This window comes from Necator americanus, chromosome II (assembly GCF_031761385.1).
Source record: "Necator americanus strain Aroian chromosome II, whole genome shotgun sequence".
Taxonomy (NCBI): domain Eukaryota; kingdom Metazoa; phylum Nematoda; class Chromadorea; order Rhabditida; family Ancylostomatidae; genus Necator; species Necator americanus.
Window position 1 is genome coordinate 38,118,739 of NC_087372.1, and position 26,041 is coordinate 38,144,779.

General features: G+C 39.0%; 2 protein-coding genes across 3 annotated transcripts; both read left to right on the forward strand.

The window, feature by feature from the left end:
• Window positions 1-2,178: 2,178 nt before the first annotated feature.
• On the forward strand, window positions 2,179-10,880 carry RB195_020730 (uncharacterized protein; the record flags this gene model as incomplete). Its single annotated transcript, XM_064189157.1, has 19 exons — window positions 2,179-2,322; window positions 2,371-2,500; window positions 3,086-3,213; window positions 3,279-3,437; window positions 4,785-4,892; window positions 5,169-5,354; window positions 5,434-5,537; window positions 5,631-5,745; window positions 6,761-6,886; window positions 6,943-7,041; window positions 7,108-7,200; window positions 7,253-7,418; window positions 7,472-7,523; window positions 8,391-8,458; window positions 8,662-8,771; window positions 8,829-8,915; window positions 9,006-9,104; window positions 10,631-10,707; window positions 10,781-10,880. The coding sequence occupies 19 exons, from the start codon at window positions 2,179-2,181 to the stop codon at window positions 10,878-10,880; spliced, it is 2,151 nt and encodes a 716-aa protein (XP_064045038.1).
• Window positions 10,881-14,229: 3,349 nt separating this feature from the next.
• Window positions 14,230-24,018, forward strand: RB195_020731 (uncharacterized protein; the record flags this gene model as incomplete). Of its 2 annotated transcripts, none has more annotated exons than XM_064189159.1 (16): window positions 14,230-14,292; window positions 14,360-14,545; window positions 14,611-14,633; window positions 15,097-15,193; window positions 15,238-15,381; window positions 16,687-16,728; window positions 16,771-16,878; window positions 16,966-17,037; window positions 18,651-18,791; window positions 18,983-19,086; window positions 19,153-19,299; window positions 20,511-20,610; window positions 21,288-21,404; window positions 21,663-21,793; window positions 21,861-21,950; window positions 23,886-24,018. In XM_064189159.1, 16 exons carry the CDS (start codon window positions 14,230-14,232, stop codon window positions 24,016-24,018), a joined length of 1,698 nt encoding a protein of 565 aa, XP_064045039.1. The 2 variants fall into 2 exon arrangements, with proteins under 2 accessions (XP_064045039.1, XP_064045040.1); XM_064189158.1 differs by lacking the exons at window positions 15,097-15,193; window positions 16,687-16,728 and adding exons at window positions 18,241-18,322; window positions 18,487-18,599 and having other exon boundaries at window positions 14,360-14,450; window positions 14,611-14,723.
• Between the last annotated feature and the right edge of the window lie 2,023 nt (window positions 24,019-26,041).

Below are 26,041 nucleotides of genomic sequence, written 5' to 3' on the forward strand. Positions count from 1 at the left end.
AGGGAAAGCGAACCCGAATCGTCGAAGTTTTGTCATACAAATACCTCGGACTTTCTATGAATGTGGAGGAAGGGTTTAAGGAAGGACTGAATAGAGGGATGTGAATGGCGTGTGCAGCATTCGCATTCCGCGAACGCGTTAATCACACCACTATACCGTATATTATATTTCTATGAAGAAAAGACCAATAGATATCAAAACTGGTTCTCAATGTAGATACCATGAAGAGATCTATAACCCATCAAAACTGGTTTACGAGATAGATTGAAGTTGATGTATGGTACGTCCTCTACGAAAATTATTGTACATCATGTTTGCAACATCGCTTTATAAAGGGCACCCGTACGCTATCAATCAGTGATTTTTCAGTGTCTACAAAAAAAAACAAATTTACTCACATTTAGTTTTATCTTTCGAGTCGATCATATAATTTCCGTTATCCAGGACCATTCGCCACCTTGGTGGTAGAGTTTCAATCCCTGTTCAAAAATTAATCCCTTCTTAAAATCCTTTTCTAAATTCATAATCCCTTTTCATATGATTCTAGGTGAGCTCTCACCTCATTAGTTTTTTTTTTGAAATTTTCATTCTTTAGGAAATGTTTCATCGATCGGAGTGAATGAATATCAGATGAAGCTTTATCTTGAGAATGTTGAGGACGTGGTGAAACCTCCCAGTTCAACCGCTTAATTTTTTCCTGGGCTAATATTTGTGCGTGGAGTCTGGCATTATCGTGCTATAATGTTATCCCTTTTCTAATGACCGGGGGTGGCCGTTTTACCAAACTTCCCAATTTCTTGAAGAAGTGTTTAGACTGTTGACGAAGTAGTCTCAAGAGTGTTTGTTATTTCCTGAATACCCAGTTTGGGATCAGTTTTCACTAGTGATTTCAAAGCGTTATTATCAATCTCAACAGGGCATATATTTCTATCGCTATCAGAGAAGCCATAACATTGAATACGTCTCCATACACATCAAAAATTTTCTTTGTTCTAACCGTCGCATTAACACCAATCGAAAATTAAACTGAACCCAATGACGTAGATGTTCTTCCGTTAATTGATGGTTGATTGTCCGTCATTTTACAACGCTGCAATAAAAACGTTTGAAATTGTTCCAGAAGTAAAGGTCATGAGTTGTAAAACTACCATCTACAACACATCTTCATGAAGTCATGCTTTGAACAAGACTGAAGAAAATATACCACATTAATACTTATTTATTATTTATAGATACCCCTAATCTTATATTAAAAGTTCATCAGAGTTCTTTTCTTCTTCTTCCTTTCTACTTTCTTTTTCCTTTCTTTCTTTCTCTTTGGATTTTGTCCGTGATTTGCTTGATCGCGTTCCTGTTCCACGTCGTACAAGACTTGATATCGCGTCCATGGTGCCTATCGCAGAATGACAGAGTGTCCTCGGATATTTCCGGCCAAATGATTTGTGTCCTCGAACTAAGGATTTACTGAAAAAGAAATTTATCAACTTGAATGAAAAAAATTACCTAATGTTCAACCAGGAACGAAGAGGACAAGTACGATCTATCTAGAGCACGAGAAATATACAGCAAAAACCAATTGTTGCTAAAGACTACGTCTATTTTAAACAAAAAGATAGTTGTTGCAATCACTTTGCTGCACTGGAAATTTTCTTTTCATTAAAGAAATGTATGCAAACATCACTATATCATACCAGTGAATAAAAAATTCGCATCAACTCTTGATGTTTCCGTTTGTTCCCAGCGGTTTTGCATAAAGACCGGCTTGCACGAAAGTGTGAGTGAGTACGACTGAGAAGCGAGGTACGTTGCTCTCACGTCTATATCTATATTTCTTTCTGATCACATAAGAAATCCTTCGACATACTGTAGTTTGTCTTCGATTTAATTCCACTTAGTCAAATTGCGGCTCTACAATCTTCGCAAAGCTCATATTTCTGAATTGATTCGGAAAACGTTTCGCTTTTTTCGAAAGAAAGCATTTTTCCGGAATTTTAAATATATAGTTGTAATCCATTACTGTAGAATTTAACTAAGATTCATATCCTGAATTCTACTTGCACTTTATATCGTTGGCGTTCCCAATTATGCTTTACTGTTTCTTTTGTGAATCTTAAAAAAAACGTTTGCGGAACAGGTATCATTATTTGCAAACAATTCAAACGATCCTTTCAGTTGCACATGCGGAGGTTACTTATCCTGATACCGTTTACTTGTTGTGCACCATGCATTCCGTTATCAGGCGATGGCAACTCGACGAACTATGGAACATCGGCAGGCTATGAAATCGCATCAGACATGCTCAGAAACTCCATAAACTTCTCGGTTGGTAGTGTTTCCGAAACCGTCCATCGTACACTAAGCTGTATTCAGGTTGATCCTTGCGTAGATTTTTTCGAGTTTGCATGCGGCAACTGGTTAGCGAACCATCCGATTTCTAAACACGAGAGAAGTTATTCACTAATTAAATACCTCTCTGATAAAGTGGAGAAAGAAATGCGAGGTACTTTATGAAGTTTGGACTCATGTTAAGAAGTCACGGCAATCCATATAACCTTTCTCCGTTTCTGCTCAATATTACCATTGAAGATAAGGTGATTTTCAAAATGTCATCACGAATCTGCTTCAAACTCTTAGAAACAGTTTTAAAACAGTGTTTTTCTTTTTCGTTTTTTCCGTAGTAAAAATTAAACAATAACAAACAACAAACACAATCATCAAAGGAAAACCAAAGACTGCATTGTTATTCATTGAGAATACATTACTTAAGCTTCAACTGGATACTTCGACAAAGTTCACATTTTTTCCTAGGTGAATCAAGAAAAAGTGTCAAATAAGCAGTCATTCTAAGAAAGCGTCATTTCCCTCTGCTTAAAGTGGCACTTTTTCACTCCAGAGATGTGATATTGATTTTCCAGTTCTTATGGATAATAAAGGTCGTCAAAGTGAGGTATCATGCCAAAGAGGAATTGAGGAGAAATAACTGGGAATATCCCATTTCGTTCTCAGAAGGGCACAATGTTGGGAGAAGCAGATGGAAGAGCGTAAGCGTCCATCTTCCGTCGCAAAAAATAACACCTCTGTTAAGGAATATTTGAGTCAAAGGAAATATTTGGTTCAAAGGCGATGAACGCTCTGAAAGCCGTGTACACCAAATGCATGAACAAGGAGGAGTTGAACGCCATTGGCTCAAGACAACTGCTGAAAAGGATCAAGGTTTGTCCCCATAGATGTTCTTTTATTGTTCTTTTATTTTATTGTGTCTACATCGATTATCTTAGAACTATGGTGTGTGGCCGATATTGGATGGGGATCACAAATGGCGCGTGGAGGATTTTGATCTGACTTCTCTTCTGGCCCACGTCGCAGAAAGGGTGGATGTGTTCACGAAGAACTATGTGGATTTCGATTGCTGGAATGTCTCGCGTAAGCTCATCAAGGTTTGGGAAAGTGCTTGGTTTCCATTTGCTCACTCAGTTAAAACGAGAAGAGATTCTGGAGGATTTTCGTTTTTCGCCGTTTTTCGACGACTGTGCTGCCTAACTCTTCATAAAAACGTTCAAACTACAATGTTAGCAGGAAAGAAGGAAGAAGTGAAATTTTGGGATATTTAGAGTCGAAGGGACAGCATTCGTACTATGATTGGTTACCCCTGCTCTGCTGGTTTTATTTACGCAAATCCCTACAAAACTTGGTACGCAAAACTTGATGTTCTCTGCTTTTTTCCGATAGCATTGCTCATCGGAGAAAATTAAAAATGTTGACATCATTCAGGTATACTATCCCAGTATACAGAATGAACACATAAATTACGACATTATACTAATTTGTCCATTCCTCTTAAAAACAGTATTTTTATTCACTGTAGCTGTGTTGTTACGGAGCATAACTTGGTTTTGTTTCACTGTATTAATCGCCTGCCTTTAAACAGCAGTTCATAATTTAGCCAACGGACACACATGTGAATCCGGTTTGATTTATGCGCTGTCATTCTCTGAGTCGTCAGTGAAAGAGGAATGTAACCATCGAGAGAATCATTGCCGCAAAAAAATATACTCTAGTGACTGGTGTAAAGGAATGGCGCCATACTGCATTGTCTCGCTCATTCCAACAGTGTGACGCGGCTTGGGCTTTTCGGTGAAGTTGCACGGTTCTGCACAAAATCAGTAGGAAGAGTGCGAATTAAATCCATTGAATAAATGTAACGGCATTTTCTCTGGGAACTTGCGCACGAGTTCGTCAGTTTTTTTTCGCTTCCCTATTTCTACAAGTAATAGACCTTACCAGACTATGTTACACCTTGGTGCCGCCGTATTTGATGGCCACCTTATTGAGCTGAGAAGTAGTCTCTTCTTGGCCGAGCACCAGAAGACACTGAAATGGAGTGAGAAGAGTTCTACCATATTAACTAGAGGCCGGGCACCAGAAGACAGTGGGATGATTGAAATGGATCTTACGGGAGTAAGGTTGATGCGCAGCAAAACTGGTAGAAATGTAACGTAATATGAGATAGAGACGGATGTCGACAATATTAGATAGGGTGCAACTACACCATAGTGCTGCGGCAGGAGAAGAAATCATTGAGATGGAACCAGCAGGGATCGAATACTGGTCGTAAGAAATGGAAACAGAGAGTCACGTCCAACAACGATCGAATGGGGCAGTCGCACGATAGGAAAACACAATTTACAAAAGCAAATCATGACTTTCTTATAAGCATATTGTTTTGCTGTTCTCATGTCAAGGCTAAAAACTAAAACAATTCTAGCTTCATAACACTGTTTCAGATTGACCAAGGTGACCTTGGTCTAGGATATTCCACGCGCGATTACTACTTGGACAGGAAAAATTATGACGACAAGATCACTGCGTACAGGCAGCTCCTCATCAACATGGTGACCGCCGTTTTTCTAGAGAAGAAAGTGAAATTGGAATATTGAATATTTGCCAATAAAAGTGGATTTCCAATTCTGCAACAGGGCTGCTTCAAAGCAGAACATTGTCTTAAAATCAACATGGTGACCGGACTTTTTTCCTGGTGAAATTGAAATCGGGACCTGAATTGAATATTTCACATTAGGAGTGAATTTTCAATCCTTTAACAGTACTGTTTCAAAGTAGAACATTGTCTTTAAACAGGACGAGTGTTACCTAAAATATTGTCATTTTAGGTAACACTTCTCCTCAAAGACTCTAACCAACACAACAACGTGACAAAAATAGCCCATGATGTTGACGAAATTATTGACCTCGAGACAAAACTGGCAAAAATTCTTGTTCCGGATGAGGACCGAAGAAATCATAGCGAGAAATGTAATCTTCGTCGACTGAACGACTTGGAAGAATTGATGCCCACGGTTGGTCTACCTGCTACGTTTTAGCGCTAAAACAGAATTCCTCAACATCCTGAAATCCTCTTAATAACGTTATTCTTAGGTGAACTGGACAAGATACTTCCATTCTATCGCGCCTCCCGTTGTCCACGACTATCTCGCTTCAAATCCAGAAATTATCATCACGGAAGTTGATTTCATGAAAAGGTGATCCACTATTCGTCACATTTACATGGTTATATTTAACGCACTTTGTGTAGAAGAAGAAACAAAATGTGGGAAAATGCAATGCCCTTTCAGAGTCACGAATCTCTTGCAATCGACGGATCCTCGAATTATAACCAACTACATCTACATGCGCTATTCATTAGCTTGGAGCGGAGAGCTGGGAGAGCGTTACGAAGACATTCGTCAGGTAAGCCAATGAAATGGTTATGAGAAAAAAAGATAACACAAAACCTTTCATTGCATGGATAGAAATTTATCGTTAAACCACTTAGGTTGGCTCTCAAAAAAAAAAAGTTTCGATGAAGTACGCCTTTGGAACTTCTGCACAAAATCGGAGTTGTTCACCTTCGAGTGAGAAAAGGAAGAATATTTGAGTATCGCCGAAGAAAAAGAATTTGAGGACGCTTAATACGGAGTTCTTGGGACACCATTAATAGCGATCTTTTTGGTTCTTTGATTAGCGTTTAGAAAGATTCAACAGTGTGCATTATTGACATGAGTGCTAGATGATCCCACGATCTCACCATTAATGTTGCAGTGATATTAGTGTCGCACACATTCCGAATGAAAAACTGAATGAAAGACCACCCTTCCTGCTCCGATGATTCGACAGCTGCCACAGCATGCCTGTTCAAAATTTGAAATAATAAGCGATCGAAAATCTAACAAACCATCGCGACATCAAAATTTTAGAATTTTTCAACACCTTTCAAAGAAATTACTGCTCCCGACTCATTTAGGACCCGACCCTTCCCCTTCATTTCGGGCAGATGCGATAGTGGAGACCTAGGGAGCTTGCACTCAACACAGAAAGATACCATAGTTATGTGGCAAGTTCGGTTGAGATGGAAGCGCAGAAGATAGCAGTGCACAAAAAACGCCGACCCAATGCATTGTTGAGTCCCCGAAGAGTCGCTGTAGGCCGAAAATACGTCTAGTGACAGCTGTTTTTCCAAACTAAAGTCCAGCTGCACAATCCAAAATTATATACCATCGGTTTGCCCTTCTATCCTCAAGTATGTAAGGAAAGATGTAGAAGGTCCACGCCAGTTGTGTTCCGTTTTTTTTTTGTTTTTTGAACCGTAATTTTTTTTACTGTATAAAAGCAAAAAAAAGTAGAATGACAAGTAAGCAGTCTTTTGCAGCTTCTGCTTTGTGAGAAAAATGCTCACAACCTTTTCTACCTCAATATTACCTTATAGGAATTCGATCGTGTAATGTATGGAAAAAAACAAAAAGCGCCAAGGTGGAAAGACTGCACTCGTAATACCATGCGCAGAATGCAGTACGCAGCTGGAGCAATGTATGTAAGGAAAGTGTTCGATAAGGTACTGTTTGAGATTCTCCATGTTGTTTGCATCTATTCCAAGCAAAGATTGTGCAGGCATCAAAAAACTTGACTTTGGAAATTATTGACGATCTGCAGGAAGCATTCCGTGAGATGGTGACGACCAATGATTGGATGAACAAGCAGACGAGGGCTGTTAGTTCAGTTTTAAACCACGAGAATCCAATCTAAGAGTGTGAAAATTAGAGCTTAACATTTTAGAGTGCTCTAGACAAAGCGATGCAAATGTTGGCAAATATCGCATATCCTGATTTCATTCTCGATGATGCAAAACTAGACGACTATTACAGAGGGGTGAGTTAATTCTTACAAGCCTAAGTATCGAAGTTTTATTAATCGATTCTAGATTTTCATGAAAGAGACCGACTCCTACAGCGAAATGGTGCAGAAAATTTTAAGATGGGACATTGAATTTGATTTCAAACGGTTGATTAAACAACCGGACCGAACTGAGTTCAATTTTAATTCAGCTTTTGTTGACGCCTACTATGAACCGATGACTAATTCTATCAGTGAGCCTTTTCCGATGGTATTTCGTGAAGTATCGAGAACATAAAATTTTCAGAATTTCCTGCTGCCATTCTTCAAGCTCCTTTCTTCCATCACACTTTCCCGAGGTTGGTAGGGGACTTCAAAATAAATGACTTTGCGGATGTGGAAAATCGTCCTAATATCAGAGCCGTATGTTGCGGCATTTCAGTATTTTTCGCAGGCCTTCTCAAGTTCACCATGCCAATAGAGACAGCATAACACGAAATTAACGATGTTGAGGTCTCTGTGAGACAATATAAAGTACCCGCTATGGATTACAAGTATGAGAGTGGCTCAGTTCCCGTTAGTCGTCCTGAAAAACGGCGTGAGAAAGGACCTTAATTCCATGAAGATACGTTAGAAAGCCAACTTGTACACACTTTGTTTCTCACGGCTTCTTATTCATTACTTTTACTCCAGTAGACAGCTGTCAAAACCTCATTGATTTTCGACGTGTCGCCTGAGCGACTGAGCGCCACAACGCTTGTACTCATCGTCTACAACACAACTATGTGCTGTCCCACAGAGGCTCCAACATCGACAAATTCGTGTTGTCGCTTCCCTTAAAGGTGATTATTAAAACTAATGTCAGCTTCTCACATGAGGGAAACGTCGTTTCTTTCGTTTTAGTTATAACAATCCACAAACGTCATGTAAGGTCACTCCTCTTCAGAATCTTAGACATCGAATTGTTGCATACTCATCTCGCACCTATGTTTCAAATTCTGGTCCTTCTTCTAGGCAAAATGACAAAATGAATAAAAAAAACAATCTCTTTCGTTCATATGTTTCAAAACGCGATCATGTGTTTGACACTTTCGCACGATAGGAAAATCTATCTCAAAAATTATATCCATTTCATTTGCACATTAAGACCACCTCAATTACAATTTTGAGGGTGAACAGTTCAGAAGGAGAAATGTTTTGCATCATTCCTCCTAACACTTTTCTAGAGCACTAAACTATGGCGGTATAGGAGCAGTTATAGGACACGAGATCACTCATGGATTTGATGACGAAGGTAAATCTGTAAAATCTATTTAATAGTGCTTTCTATTATATCGTTGCCCATGGATGGTCATTTTTATACTTGCACGATATCCTACTCTTCAAAAAAAAAATTCTAAAAACTATCCCTTTCTCAACGATATACTTTGGTTCCGCAAAAAGAACCTCTAAAAAAAGAAGCGTTTTCAACTCGATTTTCGCGTTGCCTTTTCTTAGGGCGGCAGTTCGATGCTGTTGGTAATCTCCGAGAATGGTGGGATCCCGAAGTTAAAAAGAAGTTCGATGAACGGGCTGAATGTATTATCAATCAGTACGGAAAACTTGAGGTAAGTTGAAACTAGCCTGGGAATATACCGTTTACTCGAAGGAGATTGTCAAACCAGGTACCTGAAATTGGTTTGAATGTGAACGGCAAACTCACACAAGGAGAAAACATTGCTGACAACGGAGGCGTAAGACAAGCTTTCAGGGTACGTATTATAGCGGATAGTGCTGGCATATTTTAGAGACTTCATCGGTTGTTTAACACCAATATGCATGCTTTTTCCTCTCTGTTGCAGGCCTACAAAAACTACCTCCGAAAGCATGGCGAAGAAAAGCGTATCAAGGGACTTGAGAAATACAACAACGAGCAAATGTTTTTTCTTGGATACGCTTTGGTGATTTTTAAGTAATTTTTTTTTATTTTTAATTTTCAGGGCAACTTCTTCCAATCTGAAATTTCCAAGCGGTTTTCTGCTCCCTTCCACAAATCTCCATATGGTCGACAACAAACATTTTGTCTATGAGTTAAATACTAAACGGGTTTCAGCGTATCTTTGCTGAATATCGCTCTCGTAGCTCCCACGGTTTTCCTTTTGCATACAGCGCAAATAGCAGAACTCATCCACGAGTTCAATATGTTGTCCACCCATCTTGATTCCCGTTGTAGCTCTCAAGGAGACGTCAGTTTATATTTTTCTGGGGGGGGGTCTCAAACTACGTATTTTATCTACCTTCGGTGAGTGTTCGACGACGAGTAGGTTGCAAATTGGCTCTTCTTGGAACGAAAATCACTACATCATCGATGTACTCGAAGTTGACAACGGGAAATGGTGCAATAATCACCTCAACAAGACATTGCTCAACAGTTCATCGCATCATATCATCGACGGCAAAGTTGAACAAGAAAAGTCATTCAACAACACCTTTTCCTACTCTAAGTTCTACATCAAACAGTGAAAAAAAAATCCGGCTACCGGTCAACAAGCAGTAGTTGATCTTCGATTCATGTCTTCGATTACGTGGAACAACTTTCCTGAAATACCATCTGCGCGAAGCACGTTGAAAAATGAATAACGAATGTAAGAACCTGTTCATCTTTATTTTGAATATTTATCCATCGCTGCTTTATGCTTATCGTGCTTCCTTCGTCATGTCATTTTCCGGAAAGTGGAAGTTTCATCCGTTGCAGGACCATTTTCTGTATTTGTAGATTACCTGTTTTCTGCCTTCCTCCCAACTTCTAATGTAGTTTTCACGATGGTCAAAATATCACATATTTGCACAATATTTGTCCCGAACCGACAACGGTCGCCTTCACATTTAGCTCAATTTCACTTTTCATTTCAATATGACAGGAGCGTTTTCCGGCCTAACGCTCATTTTCCGGATTTTTTTTTTTCTGTTCTATAAGTTCTATGGGGATGAAAGGCCTGGTCAGCCTGCCTAGAGATCAGAGGTATAGCTTTTTATGCAATAACCACCTTGGCGCGTTTCCTGAAGAATGGCTTTTGGTTTTTTTTTTTTTTCAATAGGGAAGAATCTGTTCTTAGAAAGAACATTTCAGTTGTCCTACAGTCTTTTTTTTATAGCAAGTTCTAACAGTAGCGGTAGTGCAAGAATTTAATTTTAGATAAAGACAGCTCTGTTTCATAAACTCTTATATTCTTTTTTTCCTACCCAGTGCTGAGCGATGTTTCCATGGATATCCTAGGATATAAAAATGAGTTTTTGAATCACGTAATGAAACAAAGAGAGCTCTGCGTTGCAGAACTTCAGATTCAGCTTCGGAATTGTTGTGTAATCTATACGTTGGCCCTATCCTCGTAATTAAGATGTACTTACTTCTTCTACCTACTTCTTAGCCTTATATGCTTCTAAGGAGTTTCCCTCAACAAAATCTTGTCAAGCTTTTTGTGTTCAGATTTCGTGCGGCCACTCAACACGTGATACCATGATAAATCTACTACTTACAGATCCCCATTCTCCAAAGCGTTTTCGGTGAGAAAGCTAATGTTCGTGGATCATATTTTCTCTTTAGGCGTTTTTAATTCTAAAAAAAAACTCTTTTCAGAGTGAACCAAGTGTTAGCCAACCAGCCCGAGTTCGCTGCAGCCTTCCAGTGCGATGTGGGCACTCCAATGAATCCTATGGAGCGCTGTGCCGTATGGTAGCAATGGACTGAATAATTTTTTCGCATTCACATAAATTAACATTTGTATACATACATATTGTTTTATGTGTAATTTGTGTCAATTACCATAATTAACAGACAAAAGCTGTCTTTAAAACGGAAAAGAGCTTACGTTCAGCTACTTATAGTGTGTCGGATTTTTCTGTTGTGATAAAAAGCATTGGGTAGAAAACTCGTTGCGTATTGCTTAAGTGCACTATTTGTGAAAAATTAGAGTTCCTTAAAGTTAAAGGATAAAGTTTCTGGCGTTAATCAATCCGCTTGGGATGCGCCCCCACGTTCACTTCAATTCAGAATCGTTTGGGGTTTTACGAACGTGTATCTGGCCTATACAATGACCTGCGGTGGCTAGCCAATGTGTCAAGTCAGTGTTTTTATCCTCCCAGACGAGTCTGGTACCAATTTATCGACCCCGGAGGGATGAAAGGCTTGGTGAGCACTGGGGCGGATTCGAACCTCCGATCGATCGTGCAGGAAGTGGAACCTCTAACCGCTACACCACACCCGCCCCCAGAGTTCCTTATAGTTACCTAAATAGCCCTTCTTCACTGAATTTAGAGCTCCCCAAATCTGCGCTTCTTTTCCGATCATTTTTCCTTCACAATCGCATTGAAGATGTCCGCGGTTTTTGTGAGTGACGCTGTAGCGGGCACAGAGCCGTACCCAAATGAGCTACCAGCTGGTCCTTCCGTGTAAAAAAGCACCACACCATCTCCTTGATGGTATTCTTCGAGAGTGTTCAGCATCCTTCGGGGACCATTCTGCAGTTCTCCTAGTGGATATATCGTCGACTCTCCTCATGATGTGACCGACCAGCACATCTAGGATTGGTCTTCGATAAATATTCCGCAGAGCCACGAGGATTAGTTATCATTTCTTAATTAAAGGTGCGTCGGCATCAGCCAAGACTGGAATGTCAAGGAGGATGACCACAAATGCAAATCCCACTTACAATTACATTGCTGGATTTTGTACAGAAACAACTACAACAACAACAACGGTAAAGTCAGCTGCAAGGACAACTTAGATAATATTTAATTGTATTCGAAGTCATTCTAGTTATTGTAGGCAATGTTTGATGGTTTCGCTTGTTTTCTTTTTTTAATGCGATGTGTTGGTTAAAAAACAACTTTTCATAGTAATAATATTACAAATTGACACTACAGTGATCCCTGGAGCTAATGAACCAAAAATTTATTTGAGAGGATGAATTAAAAGAAAAGTCAAGATGCCAAAATGCTAGAAATACCTGGCGCTATTTTGCAACTGATAGCTTTTGCTAACAGTAGCAGATAATGAACAAAATAGCATGAATTCATATACACTTGCTAGGTCGAAAAGAGAGGTCGAGAGTGGGCAAAAAAAGTTTGAAAACTAGTTCTGATTAGCAAACTTTGTCGAAATCTGTTCTGAAACATTTCACAACATCAATCATTGTAATTGTTTCCTGAATTTGAGCAAAACGTTTGGAAATCTGCCCACCGCTTAACTCAACTAAATCAGAGGCACCACGTCAGCAGCGGTTCTAGCCAGTTTCTTCGAAATTTTTGTTCAGATCACATCAAATAGTTGCTGTTGTTGACTGGGTTTGGAGACATAGGCAGTTGAAGAAATGTAATTTAATGTAACTACATAGTTCGAGATGTCATATGTTATTCAATGGCGGAAATAGCACGCCGGAACGCTCGAAGCCATATCGTCCGGGCCGTTTTTTACGGCAATTGGGAAGAAATGGACGGAATCATCCCCTCTGTGGATGATCTACTATCTCGTATACGAATACTCCACCTGAAATCCGTACCACCTCACATTCGTGGGGTGATGCCTTTAACACCGTAGTTCAGATTGAAGTCACTGCGATGTGATTCATACGTTGAAATTGAGTCTACCTCTGCAGATGCAATGGAGAAGCTGCGATGTTCTTATAAAAGTTCCAGTATGAACGGATGAAGTGAATAGAGTTCAGGAACACCCAAGAGAAGTAATTTCGTATGAAAAAGATTTGGACGTTGGTTTTTTCAACCACTTCCTAACCGCCTTATTGCATAATGACTTCTTTATTTTTATGAACAACGAGAGGAGAGTTTAACGAACAATTCTTAATCACAGTGAATGATTCCGGGCGATCACTGCAACAAAACAGTTGAATGAGGTTATATGAGCAATGCTCTATTCGATTTTCCTGGATAAACTTGGACTAATGCCAGTTTACTGGTCTAAAGAAGTTGGTCTCGCTGCAAATGGAAGAACACTTTCAGATGTCAGAGGAAAACATGGGTGTCGAAACGTCAGATCGAAATCAAAACATCAGATCAGATCAGCTTATCCAAAAACATATCCGTATCCTTAAACTGAGTACTCGTGAAATTTGTCAATTTCCAGCACAAATGACTGAAATTTTACTGATATATGTGTGTTCATGAAAATAAAGAAGTCATTATGAGCGTAGGAAGTGGTTGAACAAGCCAAAATCCAAATCTCACTATACGAAGTTGGTTCTTTTGGGTGTTCCAGAACTCTATTCACTTCATCCGTCATTGATTGGAAGTAGAGAATTTTGTCCGCGTTATCACAGTCTTGAAGAAGAGTTAAGAAAACAACCAAACACGAAAATTGAGAACTGGCGCGATTCACTCTATATTTTCAGTCCAAGCGACCTTAGAAATCATAGCCATTCAGCCAGCTTTTGGCCAATAAGCAATCCAACCAAAAAAATATTGGTTTTTTCTCAAATTTGTGAAAATCCGGTAGTAATCAAAACTCTAGACTAGGAGTTAGAGGAAGATTAATGGGGTATTCCGGGTTTGGGATTTATTTAAAAACTCATTTTAGTAATGTTTGTTTGTATCGAGGCATCACGCGAGCACAGCAGCTCACTTTTTTTCAAATCCGCTTTCATGTACTCGTGGCAGTACGGAATACTGTAGGCGCTCTTGGCTCATTATTTTCTCCATAATAATAATCCTGATTTGTTTGATCCGTGAATCCATTATCCTGTCTTATCATTCTTTTTACTGAATCGACACCTGTTCATAGTTGCATTTTTTGTTTTTCAATATATTATCTGCGGTGTAATCCCCTAATACAACATCGAGCACTAAACTGCTACAGTTGCGTATTTGCGTTCAGTGAAGTGAAGTAATTTTTCTATCTATTTTTTTTTCACCTGACCTCTTCACAGAGACAGTGTGATATTCACCTGGCTAAGCAGTCTCACTTTCTCCATGCTCAAAAATTCGCACTTCTCAAAAGGGGGAAAACTAACGGGGCTTTCTATATTTTATCACTCAAAAACTCAAAAAATTCGTGTCTCTCTTAGGGTATTCTTTATGCTATCATCAATTTTCGTGTTACACCTGATAGGGCTGGCAACGTTGCTTAACGCATTTAGGGTGAGAATATTTTTTTAGTGCTTTCCGTTGTTTTAGCGTGGTGTGATAGCGTTATTCTTAATTTTAGGCGGTTTGGAATTTTTATGACAAAGCGTGTTCCGGTAAAACTGCGTCGGACTATGTGGATTTTAAGAAATATAACATTGAATTTAATAAAGGTACCCCTAAGGGACCGATTTTTTACTGGAATTTTCAGCATAACATCACTCACAGGTGTTTCCATAGCATGCAAATTACCAATGAAGACAATCTGGTTACTGTTCGATTTATTTTTCGTTTCGTTAGAATTTCGGCTTGTCAGCACGGTTTTCTTTTTAGGTCATGAATTTTGGGGTGAAAAGGTAGCGATTTTCTACGAATTTAGTTTCGGTAAATACCCCTACTATAAGGATTACAATAAGTCCATCCCGATTAATGGTGGTCTTCCTCAGGTAAATGTTTAATATTAAAGGCAGCATATTACAAAATTATTAACTGGGGGTGTGTGTTGGGGTTTTTCCACGAATGGAGAAGGGTAGAGCTGTTGTGCTTGGCTACTATCGTGACTACGCTCATCCCTCCCACCCCCAATCCGTTCGTCGTGGAAAACGGCATGGGAGATGGCTTTTTTGAACGACGCACGACAAAAAGAAACTTTTGTAGACACGCCGGTTCCCTCAGCAAGCTTTACGTTAGTTTTACTTGAAAAAAAAACCACTGCTGGAACCTCATTGACTATCGTCCGCACTGACGCGGCGCATGTACAAGTTGGCGCGTCTTGTAAGAAGAAACACAGACAAAACCGTTTTTTACGTCGTGTTTCAGGATGATGAGAGCAAATTGGGCTGCCAAGCTCATATTCACAATCTACACCTCTAACCCTACCATTTTCTGCAGAGATCTCAACATCGCCAGTTCCGTGGTGCTACCTTTAAATTGCCAACATTTTTGATGATAGATGTTTAGAATTGTGATTTCACTGCACATCTGGATGTGGTCAAGCAAAATATCACCAGGAAAATCAAGGTCCGGAATGCTACTGTGATCGGTATCATTGACTTTGAGGAGTGGCGCCCTCTTTTCAGTGAGAATGGATACAACCTAAAGCGGGTATGATAATCCTAGATCACGCAAAGAAAATACAATCGGAATTAGTTTAAACACTGTAGTATTTATACAGTAAGATCTAGTGTGTAGCGTTTAGTTCTTTAAAGGCATCACCCCACGAATCTGAGGTGGTACGGATTTCCGGTGGAGTATTTGTATACGGGATCGTAGATTATTGAGAGAAGAGTGGTTCTTCCTAATTACCGTAGAAAACGACCCGGAAGATACGACTTCGGGCGTTCTGTCGCACTATTTTCTACAAGGAGTTCGACTGGAGCGCGCCAGCCGTGTGCACTCGTCGCATCTTCCGGGGCCGTTTTTTACGGCAATTAGGAACAAATGGACGGAACCATCCCCTCTCCATTATCTACTATCCCGTATACAAATACTCCACCTGAAGTCCGTACCACCTCGTGGGGTGATGCCTTTAAGTCACCAAGACTACTAAGTTCTAGTACAGCTGCCGTGATTGTAGAGAGACAAAATTTGCTGACAAACCAGACTATGGTAACGTACCAGTCGGAATGTATGCTCATCATAACAACGTATCCAATATGAAATTTATGATATTCTAAGGTCCGAAAAAGAGTATTCATTTGCTGGAGCTACTCTGAGAAGCAAGTAAGATGGTACTAGATATGTACCCCCTTTGGGACCAGGCCTTAATAGCATAAAGAGTTAAACATTTAAGAAGAGAATTTCTTTCAAAATAGATCTTTTAGGTAACAATGAATAACATTCAGCACTGGCTGGCGTTAACTTATCTTAACATTTCCGTTTAGTCGGTGGCAAACGTAACGTAGTTTAGGTCCTAACCTCCTCGTTCCACCTAGCTGCAAACACACCGTCTCTGGCAGAATTTGATCGTACAGATCAAGTGATGGGTGACTCACGTGGAGGGTAGCTACTAATTCCAACAAAATCACTAAAAAAAATATGAAATGACTAATCATCTGTTCACGAGAAGAGTATTTGTTGGACCAAATGACAAATTCTATCAGAAATGGGTTGATCTTGAAGCGAACTATAGTAACCTATAAATCTCTCGAAGAAATTTTACGATATTAACAAGCAATCACTCTGGGATGAGCACAACCATGAGCCTGTATCACTCAGTATTAGCACAGTACGTTAACAGTTGAAGCAGTCTAAAGCTGTAACGATCTGTATTCTGTACAAATATGCTATAATCAACTTCTTTATCTTTTTTTCTCTGCAAAATTTGATAAAATACTGTATCCCACTAGTTAGAATTTTATACTGATACTGTGGACTAATTGATCACTACAGTACTTGTTACTTGTTCAGAATAACTTCATTGTGCTGTGCGTTTATGCGTGGGAGCTGAGTGTTGTCCTGGAGAACCGATGAAGAAGCATTCCAGTGTTCTAGCAGAAATACCACTATGAACGTCCGAAGCAAGAGGTTAGCGACCTCATAATCGCAGTGAGTGATAATGCGACAGCGGTTGATCATTGCAACAAAACAGTTGGACTGAAGGTTAGTTGAGCAACGCTCCATTTAATTTTATTATCTTTATTTATTTGTTTATTTTCATTCTTTTAGGTAAACTTGGGCTGATTTCAGTATACTACTCCGAAGAGGATGAGACATTCGGTCAATCTGGTTGCCAATGGAAGAACATTTTCTGAGGAAGACGTAAGTGTCGACACGTTAGGTCGCAGAGCATAATGAAGATAATCTACTTATGAAAAGGAAGCATAATATTCTCTGAAATGAGTTCTCGTAAAAATTTGTTAATTTTTGAGCACAAATGATTGAAACTTTGCAAATGTGCGTGTGTTCAAGGGAATAAAGGACCCCTAACGAGTTTAGGAAATGGTTAAATTGTTCAAATCTTAAAGGTTCGGTTTGGGATGTGTCACCACGTTTAAATTTTACCACACTAAATTATGTAGTTCTTTTGAATTTCTTTCTTTAAGGTATCTGTCTGTAGTATCACAGTTTGATAGAAGTGCTAACAAAAAAAAAAAAATTAAAATTGGAAACTTTTCCTATCACTCCATTTTTTCGTCATCTGACCTGGTAAACTGTAAGTCGCCAACAGAGGTATAACAATTCATACAAACATGTTCTTATTTTTTATATTTTTTAATTCGGGAAATATCTAAATGTTAGACTGTGCAAGAGAACTAATAAATTAGGTTCGGAGTACATTTTAAAACTCATTTTAGTTTCGGTTTTTAACTAGTTCTCATGCCAGCACAGCAGATTACCTTTTTAATTCATTTTTATACAATTTTAATAGTACGGGGAAAGGAGAACTGAAAGCGCTCTGGTTCATAATTTCCTTTTTGTGATAAACCAGATTTCAGATGTGAATTGATGACCTACAGCGTTCATCCATTCACTGCTAGGTGTAGATGTACTTTTAGGTTTTTAATACAGTAACATCGGGTTAGTCCTCTTTTAGGTTTTTAATACAGTAACATCGGAGTAGTCCTCTTATACAGCCGAGAGCGCTGATCAGCTACAGTTGTGTGTGTCATTCAGCAAAAGTGGCTCTTTGTTTTTTTTTCGCTTGTCCTTCTAGTCTGGAAGGACTCGACAATGAGGACCGTGATGTGCAGCTAACAGTTTTACTTTTCTTCATTCTTCAAAAACTTTGTAAAAAATTGTGAAAAATTTGTATCTCCAACTGAAAAAGCAGCCAAACATTGATTTTTATGTGCATATAAGCACGAATTTATCCTTATTTTAAGTAAGGAAACTTAATGCAAACCATAATTCTCTTTCTGATATTACTGTCAACGTCGCTCAATGCATTTAGGGTGAGAAGATCTGCTTATTCAGTTCTATTTGGTTTATTGTGATTGCGATATTTTTTTTTTAAATTTCCAGGCGCTCTGGAATTTCTTCGATGAGATATGTGAGAAAAAAGGCAAAGTGGAATTTGCATCGTATCAAATTGAAGCCAATCAGGGTACACCTATGTTTGACTTTTTTCAAAATGTTTAGCGTAATATTGATAATCTCTACATTACATATAGAGCAACGAATTAAAAGTGAAATAATTCTAGTTGCTTGATAATTCTTTTCATTCTCTGCTACTTCGGCCTGATGATACCAATATTCTTCTATTTTGAGGTCGTAAATTTTGGGGTGAAAAAATAGCGATCTTCTACGAGTATAATTTTACAACTTATCCCTACTATAAAGGCTACAATCTAAGCAACCCAATTGCAGGTGGAAATCCTCAGGTAAAAGCACATCACGAATCTTCCAATTTTCTTAATAACCAAAGGCTTTAGGATTGTGATTTAAGCGCTTTCCTGAAAGAATTTGAACAACGTATCAATGTAGCAATCGAGCCCAATTTCAGTGGACTTGGTGTGATCGACTTGGAACATTGGCGTCCCCTTTTCGAAGAGAATGGAAACGATAAAATGAGGGTATGATAGGTATAATCGGTTTAAAAAACATTTTACTTTAATGCACTCCATGTAAATAATCCAAGTTTTATCCAGTGAATTTTCGCACGATACATAGTCGACTATTCCAAAATGTTTAATAATATCTATAAACACCAGCCTAGCGGACACCAGCCCAACAGTAGCACTAATCTTTCTTAGAAAAATTTCAGATATATCAGAACGTATCGATCGAGAAAGCCAAGAAACAGTATCCTAACCTTACTGAACCTGAAGTGAAGAAGAAAGCTGCTGAAGAGTATGATGAAGCTGCTATGTATGTAGTATTTGTTTTCTCACACTTCGAAATAGATACACACTTCTTAAATGCCCTTTTTTACAGGGGTTTCTTTGTCAAAACGATTGAAAAAGCGCACGAACTGCGTCCAAATGGCACGTGGGGTTTCTACGGTCTTCCCTATTGTAACTTCAATGCTGGTAAGAACAACGAATCTGAGTGCTCAAAGGAGTGGCAGGGCTGGAACGATAGGTACGACCAAATGTTTCACTTTTCTACTGCTTTTATTTTCTTTTCTATTTTAAATCCTCCTACTTAGTAGGTTTCGCTTTTTGGCAACGTCCTCTGTTTGGTGCTTAAAGGCATCACCCCACGAATCTGAAGGTGAGTGATTCCATCCATTTCTTGCTAATTGGCGTAAAAAATGGCCCGAAGGATGCGGCGTGTGCACACGGCTGGCGCGCTCCAATCGAACTCGTTGTAAAAAATAGCGCGCCGGAACGCTCGAATCCGTATCTTCCGGGCTGTTTTTTACGGCAATTAGAGAGAAATAGACAGAATCACCCCTCTCTCCATAATCTACGATCCCGTATACGAATACTCCACCTGAAATCCGTACCACCTCAGATTCGTTGGGTGATACCTTTAAATAAGTTTGTGCCCGAAATAAAGTGCGCTAGCCGCGGTTGATTCTAATCCCAAGATTTCTTTTCTGAACTTCCATACACAATTACCATGTCACTGTCGTGAAATACAGACAAATAATCATCAAGAAATTGACCATGCAGTTCATCTCATTATAATAAGTTAAAGTATAAGTATAATTTCAGGTTCTGTTTTTACCACTTCCTTCAATCTGTTGCGCCAAGTTCAGCAGCATCCTTATTTTTTTCAGAGTAGATAAGATTGAATGTTCTACTAACGAAGAGATGTTGGTGTGAAGCATCATTCATTAAGCATCTTACAACAATTTTTCATGGCCTCGACTCTCTCGGTTAGGTGTCCACTGGTGCACAGGAGCATGGATGCGATGTTCGGGGCCGATGCTTCAGCCACCTTTACTTTTGGACGGTTGGCGAAAGGGATCCTGCTCGCTTGAACTGTACCCAATGAGCTCCGAACCCCTTTACCTAAGGAGGGAGCGGCGCCTCCTATTGCACCAACATGTGCTCAGGAGTAACACACTACGACTCAAGAGTAACGGGAAGATAAGGAAGAAGTGGAAATTCGGCAGTAGTATCATCTTCCCGTTTTTTTTTTGTTGAAAAATGCGCAGCTACATTTCCAAATAAAGAAAAACGATGGGGAATAGCAGCACGTATATGTAGAGCTGCTTCAGATTTTAATTACCTTCATACAAGAAGGTTTCTCGCAAACAGGACTGTAGAAAAAACGATAATGCCATCTAAATGAAATATATTGAGAAGAACGTTAGCTAAACTTGAATAAATCTTTGTTTTCAGGATGATGGCTATCTTCAACAAAAGCGATGCTCTCTATCCTTCAATATATCTAGGCGAAAAGGATAAGATAACTCCCGATCGCAGTGACCGATACATATATGTGAGCATTTTCCGTTGTGGTAAAAATTGTGCGCAAACTGTCGGATATTTTTTATGAGTATGGTTTGACCGGGGAGAGGTGTGGCGCAGTCGGTAGTCGGTGATTCCGCTGCCCGATCGGAAGTTCGAATCCGCTTCACTTCCGTGTTCACCATGCCTTTCATCCTTCTGGGGTCGGTAACTTGGTACCAGACTTGTGTGGGACTTAACTCATTCGTTAGCCCCCCACAAGTCATTGTATAGGCCATTTATGTACACGTTCGTAAACCTCAAACGATTCTGTGAACGTGGTGCCGCATCTCAAGCGGGTTGATTAACGCCAGACAATTTATCCTCCATGCTTATGCATGTGATGTTTCTACATTGCAATCCATTGTGGGGAATTTGCAATACAATTACAGGAAAGTAAGCACAAGCTCGATTAATAGAACAGTAAATTACATGGAAAACTAGTTTTTTTTTTCGAAATTTTTGAGACACACAAACACCTAAAGGGTTTTGCGTGATTTTTTTTTGTTTTGTCTCCAAAACATACACGATCACCGATGGTGTTGTTTGCTTGTTAAGGTCTTCGGTAACTTTAATGGAAGTTCTAACAACATCCAGTAATGAGAAGCCATCGGTACTCAAAAGATTCTGAGAGCAATACTTACAGAAAACGAGCATTGTTTATTTCAGGCAATTTTGAAAGAAGCACGAAGAATTGCCCACAAATTCTCACCTCCATTGCCCATTTACACGTACACCAAGTTTGAATACGATCCACAAACCCAGTTCCAAGACTTCTATTCCGAAGTGGGTTCAAGCGCTCGATCTGCAGCGCTCGTCAGCATTTTTATGTCTGATGAGTTTCGCTTTTGTTTCACTTTGGGCATACAGAATGCTTCCTTACAGTTGCCATACTGTGAGGTTGGTTCTACCACATAATTTACCGCCCACGTTTTAAAGTTAGGGAGGTTTTACGTCCTGTTTCTAACCATATAACAACCTTTATGCTTTCATGAATTTTCTGGAACGCCAACTCTTCTGCTCAAGTTTTTTTTTGTAATTTAGGCAGATTTATGTAGAACGATTAAGAAACCAGGTGATATGGGAATAGATGGTATCATCTATTGGAGCAGCAGTAGAAACATAACACATCGCTGTGTTTATATCAAAGATGAAGTGACGAATCCTGTAGGACCGTAAGTTCTTTTTTGATAAAAACTCGTAAGAAGCTGATATCTGCAATATATATGCGGTATTATTCAGACATACTAATGATACGGTAATTGGGCACAAATCCTGTCGAGAAAAATTGTGCAAAGGTCATGGGAAATGTGTATCGAAGACAAATACTACGTAAGTCGTAAGCGATACATATTCCATTAAAGTAATCTAATAGCTTCCGGAAGAACCTTTTTTCAAATTTATATACAAGTCATACTCCCGAATGATCTTGATCCGAGCTCCAAGCTTGATATTTTTCCAGATTTCTTACTGAATAGCCCAAAAAACAAGAGAATACACAAGTTCTTTGATAATCTGTCAGAAAATTGTTAATCTGATGATCTGAAAAGTGAAGATTTGCAATTTTCCTCCAGTGATTAGCTCCAGTAATCAAAAAGATTCAAACTGTTGTAGCAGTTGTAGCCTAGTCGATAAGAGATTCTGCTGCGACTGCATGATTTATCTCAATGGTTCGAAACAGTCCTAGTGCCAACTATGGCTTTCATCTCTCCGGCATCGATAAATTGTCGTCAGATTTCTCTGGGGGTATAGATATACTGGCTTGGTACGTCGGTTGGCCTCCACTGTATAGAAATAGAGAAGGCACTGTATAGTGCAGTTGCACTTTCGCAAAACTCAAACGATTCTGATTTCAAGCGTACGCGTTGACGCATTCCAAGCCGATTGATTAACGCCAGACACTTTATCCACTTCATATACTTTAAAGGCATCACTCTACGAATCTGAGGTGGTACGGATTTCAGGTGGAGCATTCGTATACGGGATCATAGATTATGGAGAGGGGGTTATTCCGTCCATTTCTTCTCAATTGCAATAAAAACGGCCGGAAGATACGGCTTCGGGCGTTCTGGTGCGCTATTTTCCACAATGAGTTCGATTGGAGCGCGCCAGTCGTGTACACACGCCGCATCTTCCGCGCCGTTTTTCTACGGCAATTAGGAAGAAATGGACGGAATCATTCCCCTCTCCATAATCTACTATAACGTATACGAATACTCCACCTGAAATCCGTACCACCTCAGATTCGTGGGGTGATGCCTTTAATGATTTGTCCAAAATGTGGATTAGATTATTCTTTATTATTATTGATTTATTTATTCTGGAACATCCGAAAGAAGTAAGTTCGTGTAGTAAGATTTAAACGTTGTCTTATTCAACTAGTTGCTAGCGCAGAATCCCTTCTCGATTCTTGTTTTGAACAAAGTAGCAAAGCTTCAGCCATTTGTGCTCAAGAACTGATGAATTTTACGAGTACTCAGTTCAGTAATATTCCGGTTCTTTTTGATAATTTGGGTTCTGGATTCGTGGAATGGACTGACGGACTCTTTGTTCGTCAATCTTAATTTTGTTCTGCGCCCTGACGTTTCGACACATACGTCTTCCTCTGACATTTGAAATTGTTGTAGAAAATAGTGGAATTTTTTTTTGAAAAAAGGAAAAAAAGGGGAAACCCCCTCTATCTCGCAAACTCAGAAATCCCAAGCAGTGTCTCATCTTTTCCAGAGAAATCAACTAAAATTAACCCAAGTTTACCAAAAAGAATGGAAAAAGTCCGTTTCCTCAACCAACCTTTTCCGAATGTTTTGTCGCGGTGATCACCCGCACTCGTACTACCACACACTGCGATTAAGAGTTCATTTAATTTTTTACTCTCATTTCTACTGTCCACACTGGAATTTGTACCAGAAAATCGGGATGCTATGCAAAATATTATGAGACAAACCATTTGAAGTTGAACCTACAGAGGAACCGCTAATTTCAAGCGATTTACCAACAATTGTGACTGATGAGCGAAAAAAAAAACTATGAAGGATTTATGATAATACGCAGAGGTGAACTGCAGTCTGGCGAGTCTGAAAGAATCTGGAAAAGTCCGAAAAGAAATTCAATTTCCGAAAAAAATCAAAAAACTTCCGAAAAAAGCGAAACAGTTGGAGAAAGTGAAGCGTTTTTGTTCACCTACCGAGTAGATGGGCAGGAAGCCATTGATACAAATTAATTCTTTTTAAGCTAAAAACCGCTCTCAATATGATATTTCAATTGAAGGTGCACCGACAAAAACGACTACAGTGTTAAGGAGAGTGAGTATATGTGTGAGTGCGACTTCGGTTACGTTGGTGATTCTTGTGATCATACTACAACTACAACCACAACAACAACACCAAAACCGAAGCGATGATAAAAGAATTCATTATATTTAATGTATACATATTTATTCATTTCTTTCATTTTATTTATTTTTATGTGCATATATTACTCATTATATTTAATGTTTAAATAAAGAAGAACAGTTTTCCATGGTAGGAAACAATGCAGACTGACTGACTCCAGTCCATTTGATACTCAGCTCTGAGTTTTTTCACCTCGAATGGAAGAAATCGTATGGTAGAAATGCCTTGTGTATTTGGAATCTCTAAGCAGCTCCTGAAATCTAGGAAGAGGAGGCCGCGGATCACTAACGAAAAGCGGAGCTTCACTTATAAATGGTGTCATAGACGGTATTTTGATCTCTTGTAGTGTTAAGGGAATTGAAGAAAAATACTCAAAAAATTCAAAACTCCTCAAAACTAAAAAAAAGAGAAAATTACTCATCATTCACTAACAGTTTATAAAACAACCGGCCATACCAGCAGTAATGTGCATACAAGTACGTATACATAGTATTTACTATATCACCAGACTACATATATTCAGCATCAACCAGCAACTAACGTTCGCGAGTGCTATCACCAAGCAAATACTCATTCATACTCTCTATTAAGGAAGATAAATCGTTTAAGAACATTCGAGCTAAGAACAACCTTCTTGGCAAGAGTCGATCTCAAAACAACAGAGTTCGACGGGAAAAATCATTCTTACATGGTACACAGGCGATATTATTAATTTATTAGAAAAGAAAAATGAGGAGGAGAACTATGATAAATAAAGGATTGAGTTCAACAACGAGATTATTAGGGACTTGAGTAACGCAGAGTCACTGACGGTTCTCTGTGAGACATACTGGTTCTCTGTGGGGAACGCCACCGTCTGGACGTCAGCAGTAGAGATGAAGAAACGTCATGGTTGTTTGGTGTTACTCGAATAACTGCTCCTGCTTGCGGAACAGTATCCATGTAAAATTAGTCCCTTCTCCCATTGAGGAACAGCACGCAGATAGCTATTTTTTTCTTCTTTCGTTTACCTGATAGCATGTACTACAAATATCAGCGCTGTCGATACTGACGAACGAATTATTTATCGAATGATATCGAAGTCTATTGAAATAGTAAAGTTATTTGATGTATTTTAACCTAGCTTTGATGTATTTTATTCACATTTTGAATAAAAAAAAGTATACCTGCTGATTAGGGAACAAATGCAAGTTCACACCACGATAGCTCTTAGAATCAATGGCGTGAATATTTATTAGAGCAGAAAAAAAGACGTTTAATGCTTTTACTATGGCGGATCATGAGCTCGCAGGAACTGGATACAAGTGATTTAATCAGCGAAAGGTTCACATTCGACTCTGAGTTTTTTCTTCCAAAGATTAGAACTGCAGACACGCATCATAAATTTGCTAGGAGAGCCTAAAATTTTTGATGCTTGGACAGCTAGCACTGAAATGTTAGAAGTCACATGGAATGATTTATGTTCAACCGGATGAGAGCGACACATCAACTGCGAAGCCAATTCACCAGTGAAATAAATAGCTGAATGCGACTAAACTTAAAGTCTATAGTGATAGTAAGAGATCGAACACGATGACTACTGTACCTGTAAAGTCAAAATTGAAATTAGGCTAACAATGCCTCTCTGAATAAAGAAAACAATGCTAACTTTGGAGACACAGTCAGCAGAAGTAAATTAATTTATTGCATTATTCGTTTTATGAATTTAATTTATGATTGATGAATTATGATGAATTTATGATTTATGAATTTAATTTATGATTCAGCACAACTAGTTCAGTTCAATTCAGTATGAATTGTCATATGCTATTGGAAGAATTTAATCTCATCCAAGGTTCTATGAAGAAGTGCAAGATTGCCCGTTAAAACTTCTGGGGATCCAGAATTCCAGAAGCACCTGTTTAAAGTAAAGGAATCCCCATTTCTTCTAGAAGTATTTTTGCCACTCAATAGTAACAAGTAATAATGCTAATGCAAATATGCATGACACAACCAACCTCTTTATGCATATGTATATCTATAATCAAATTC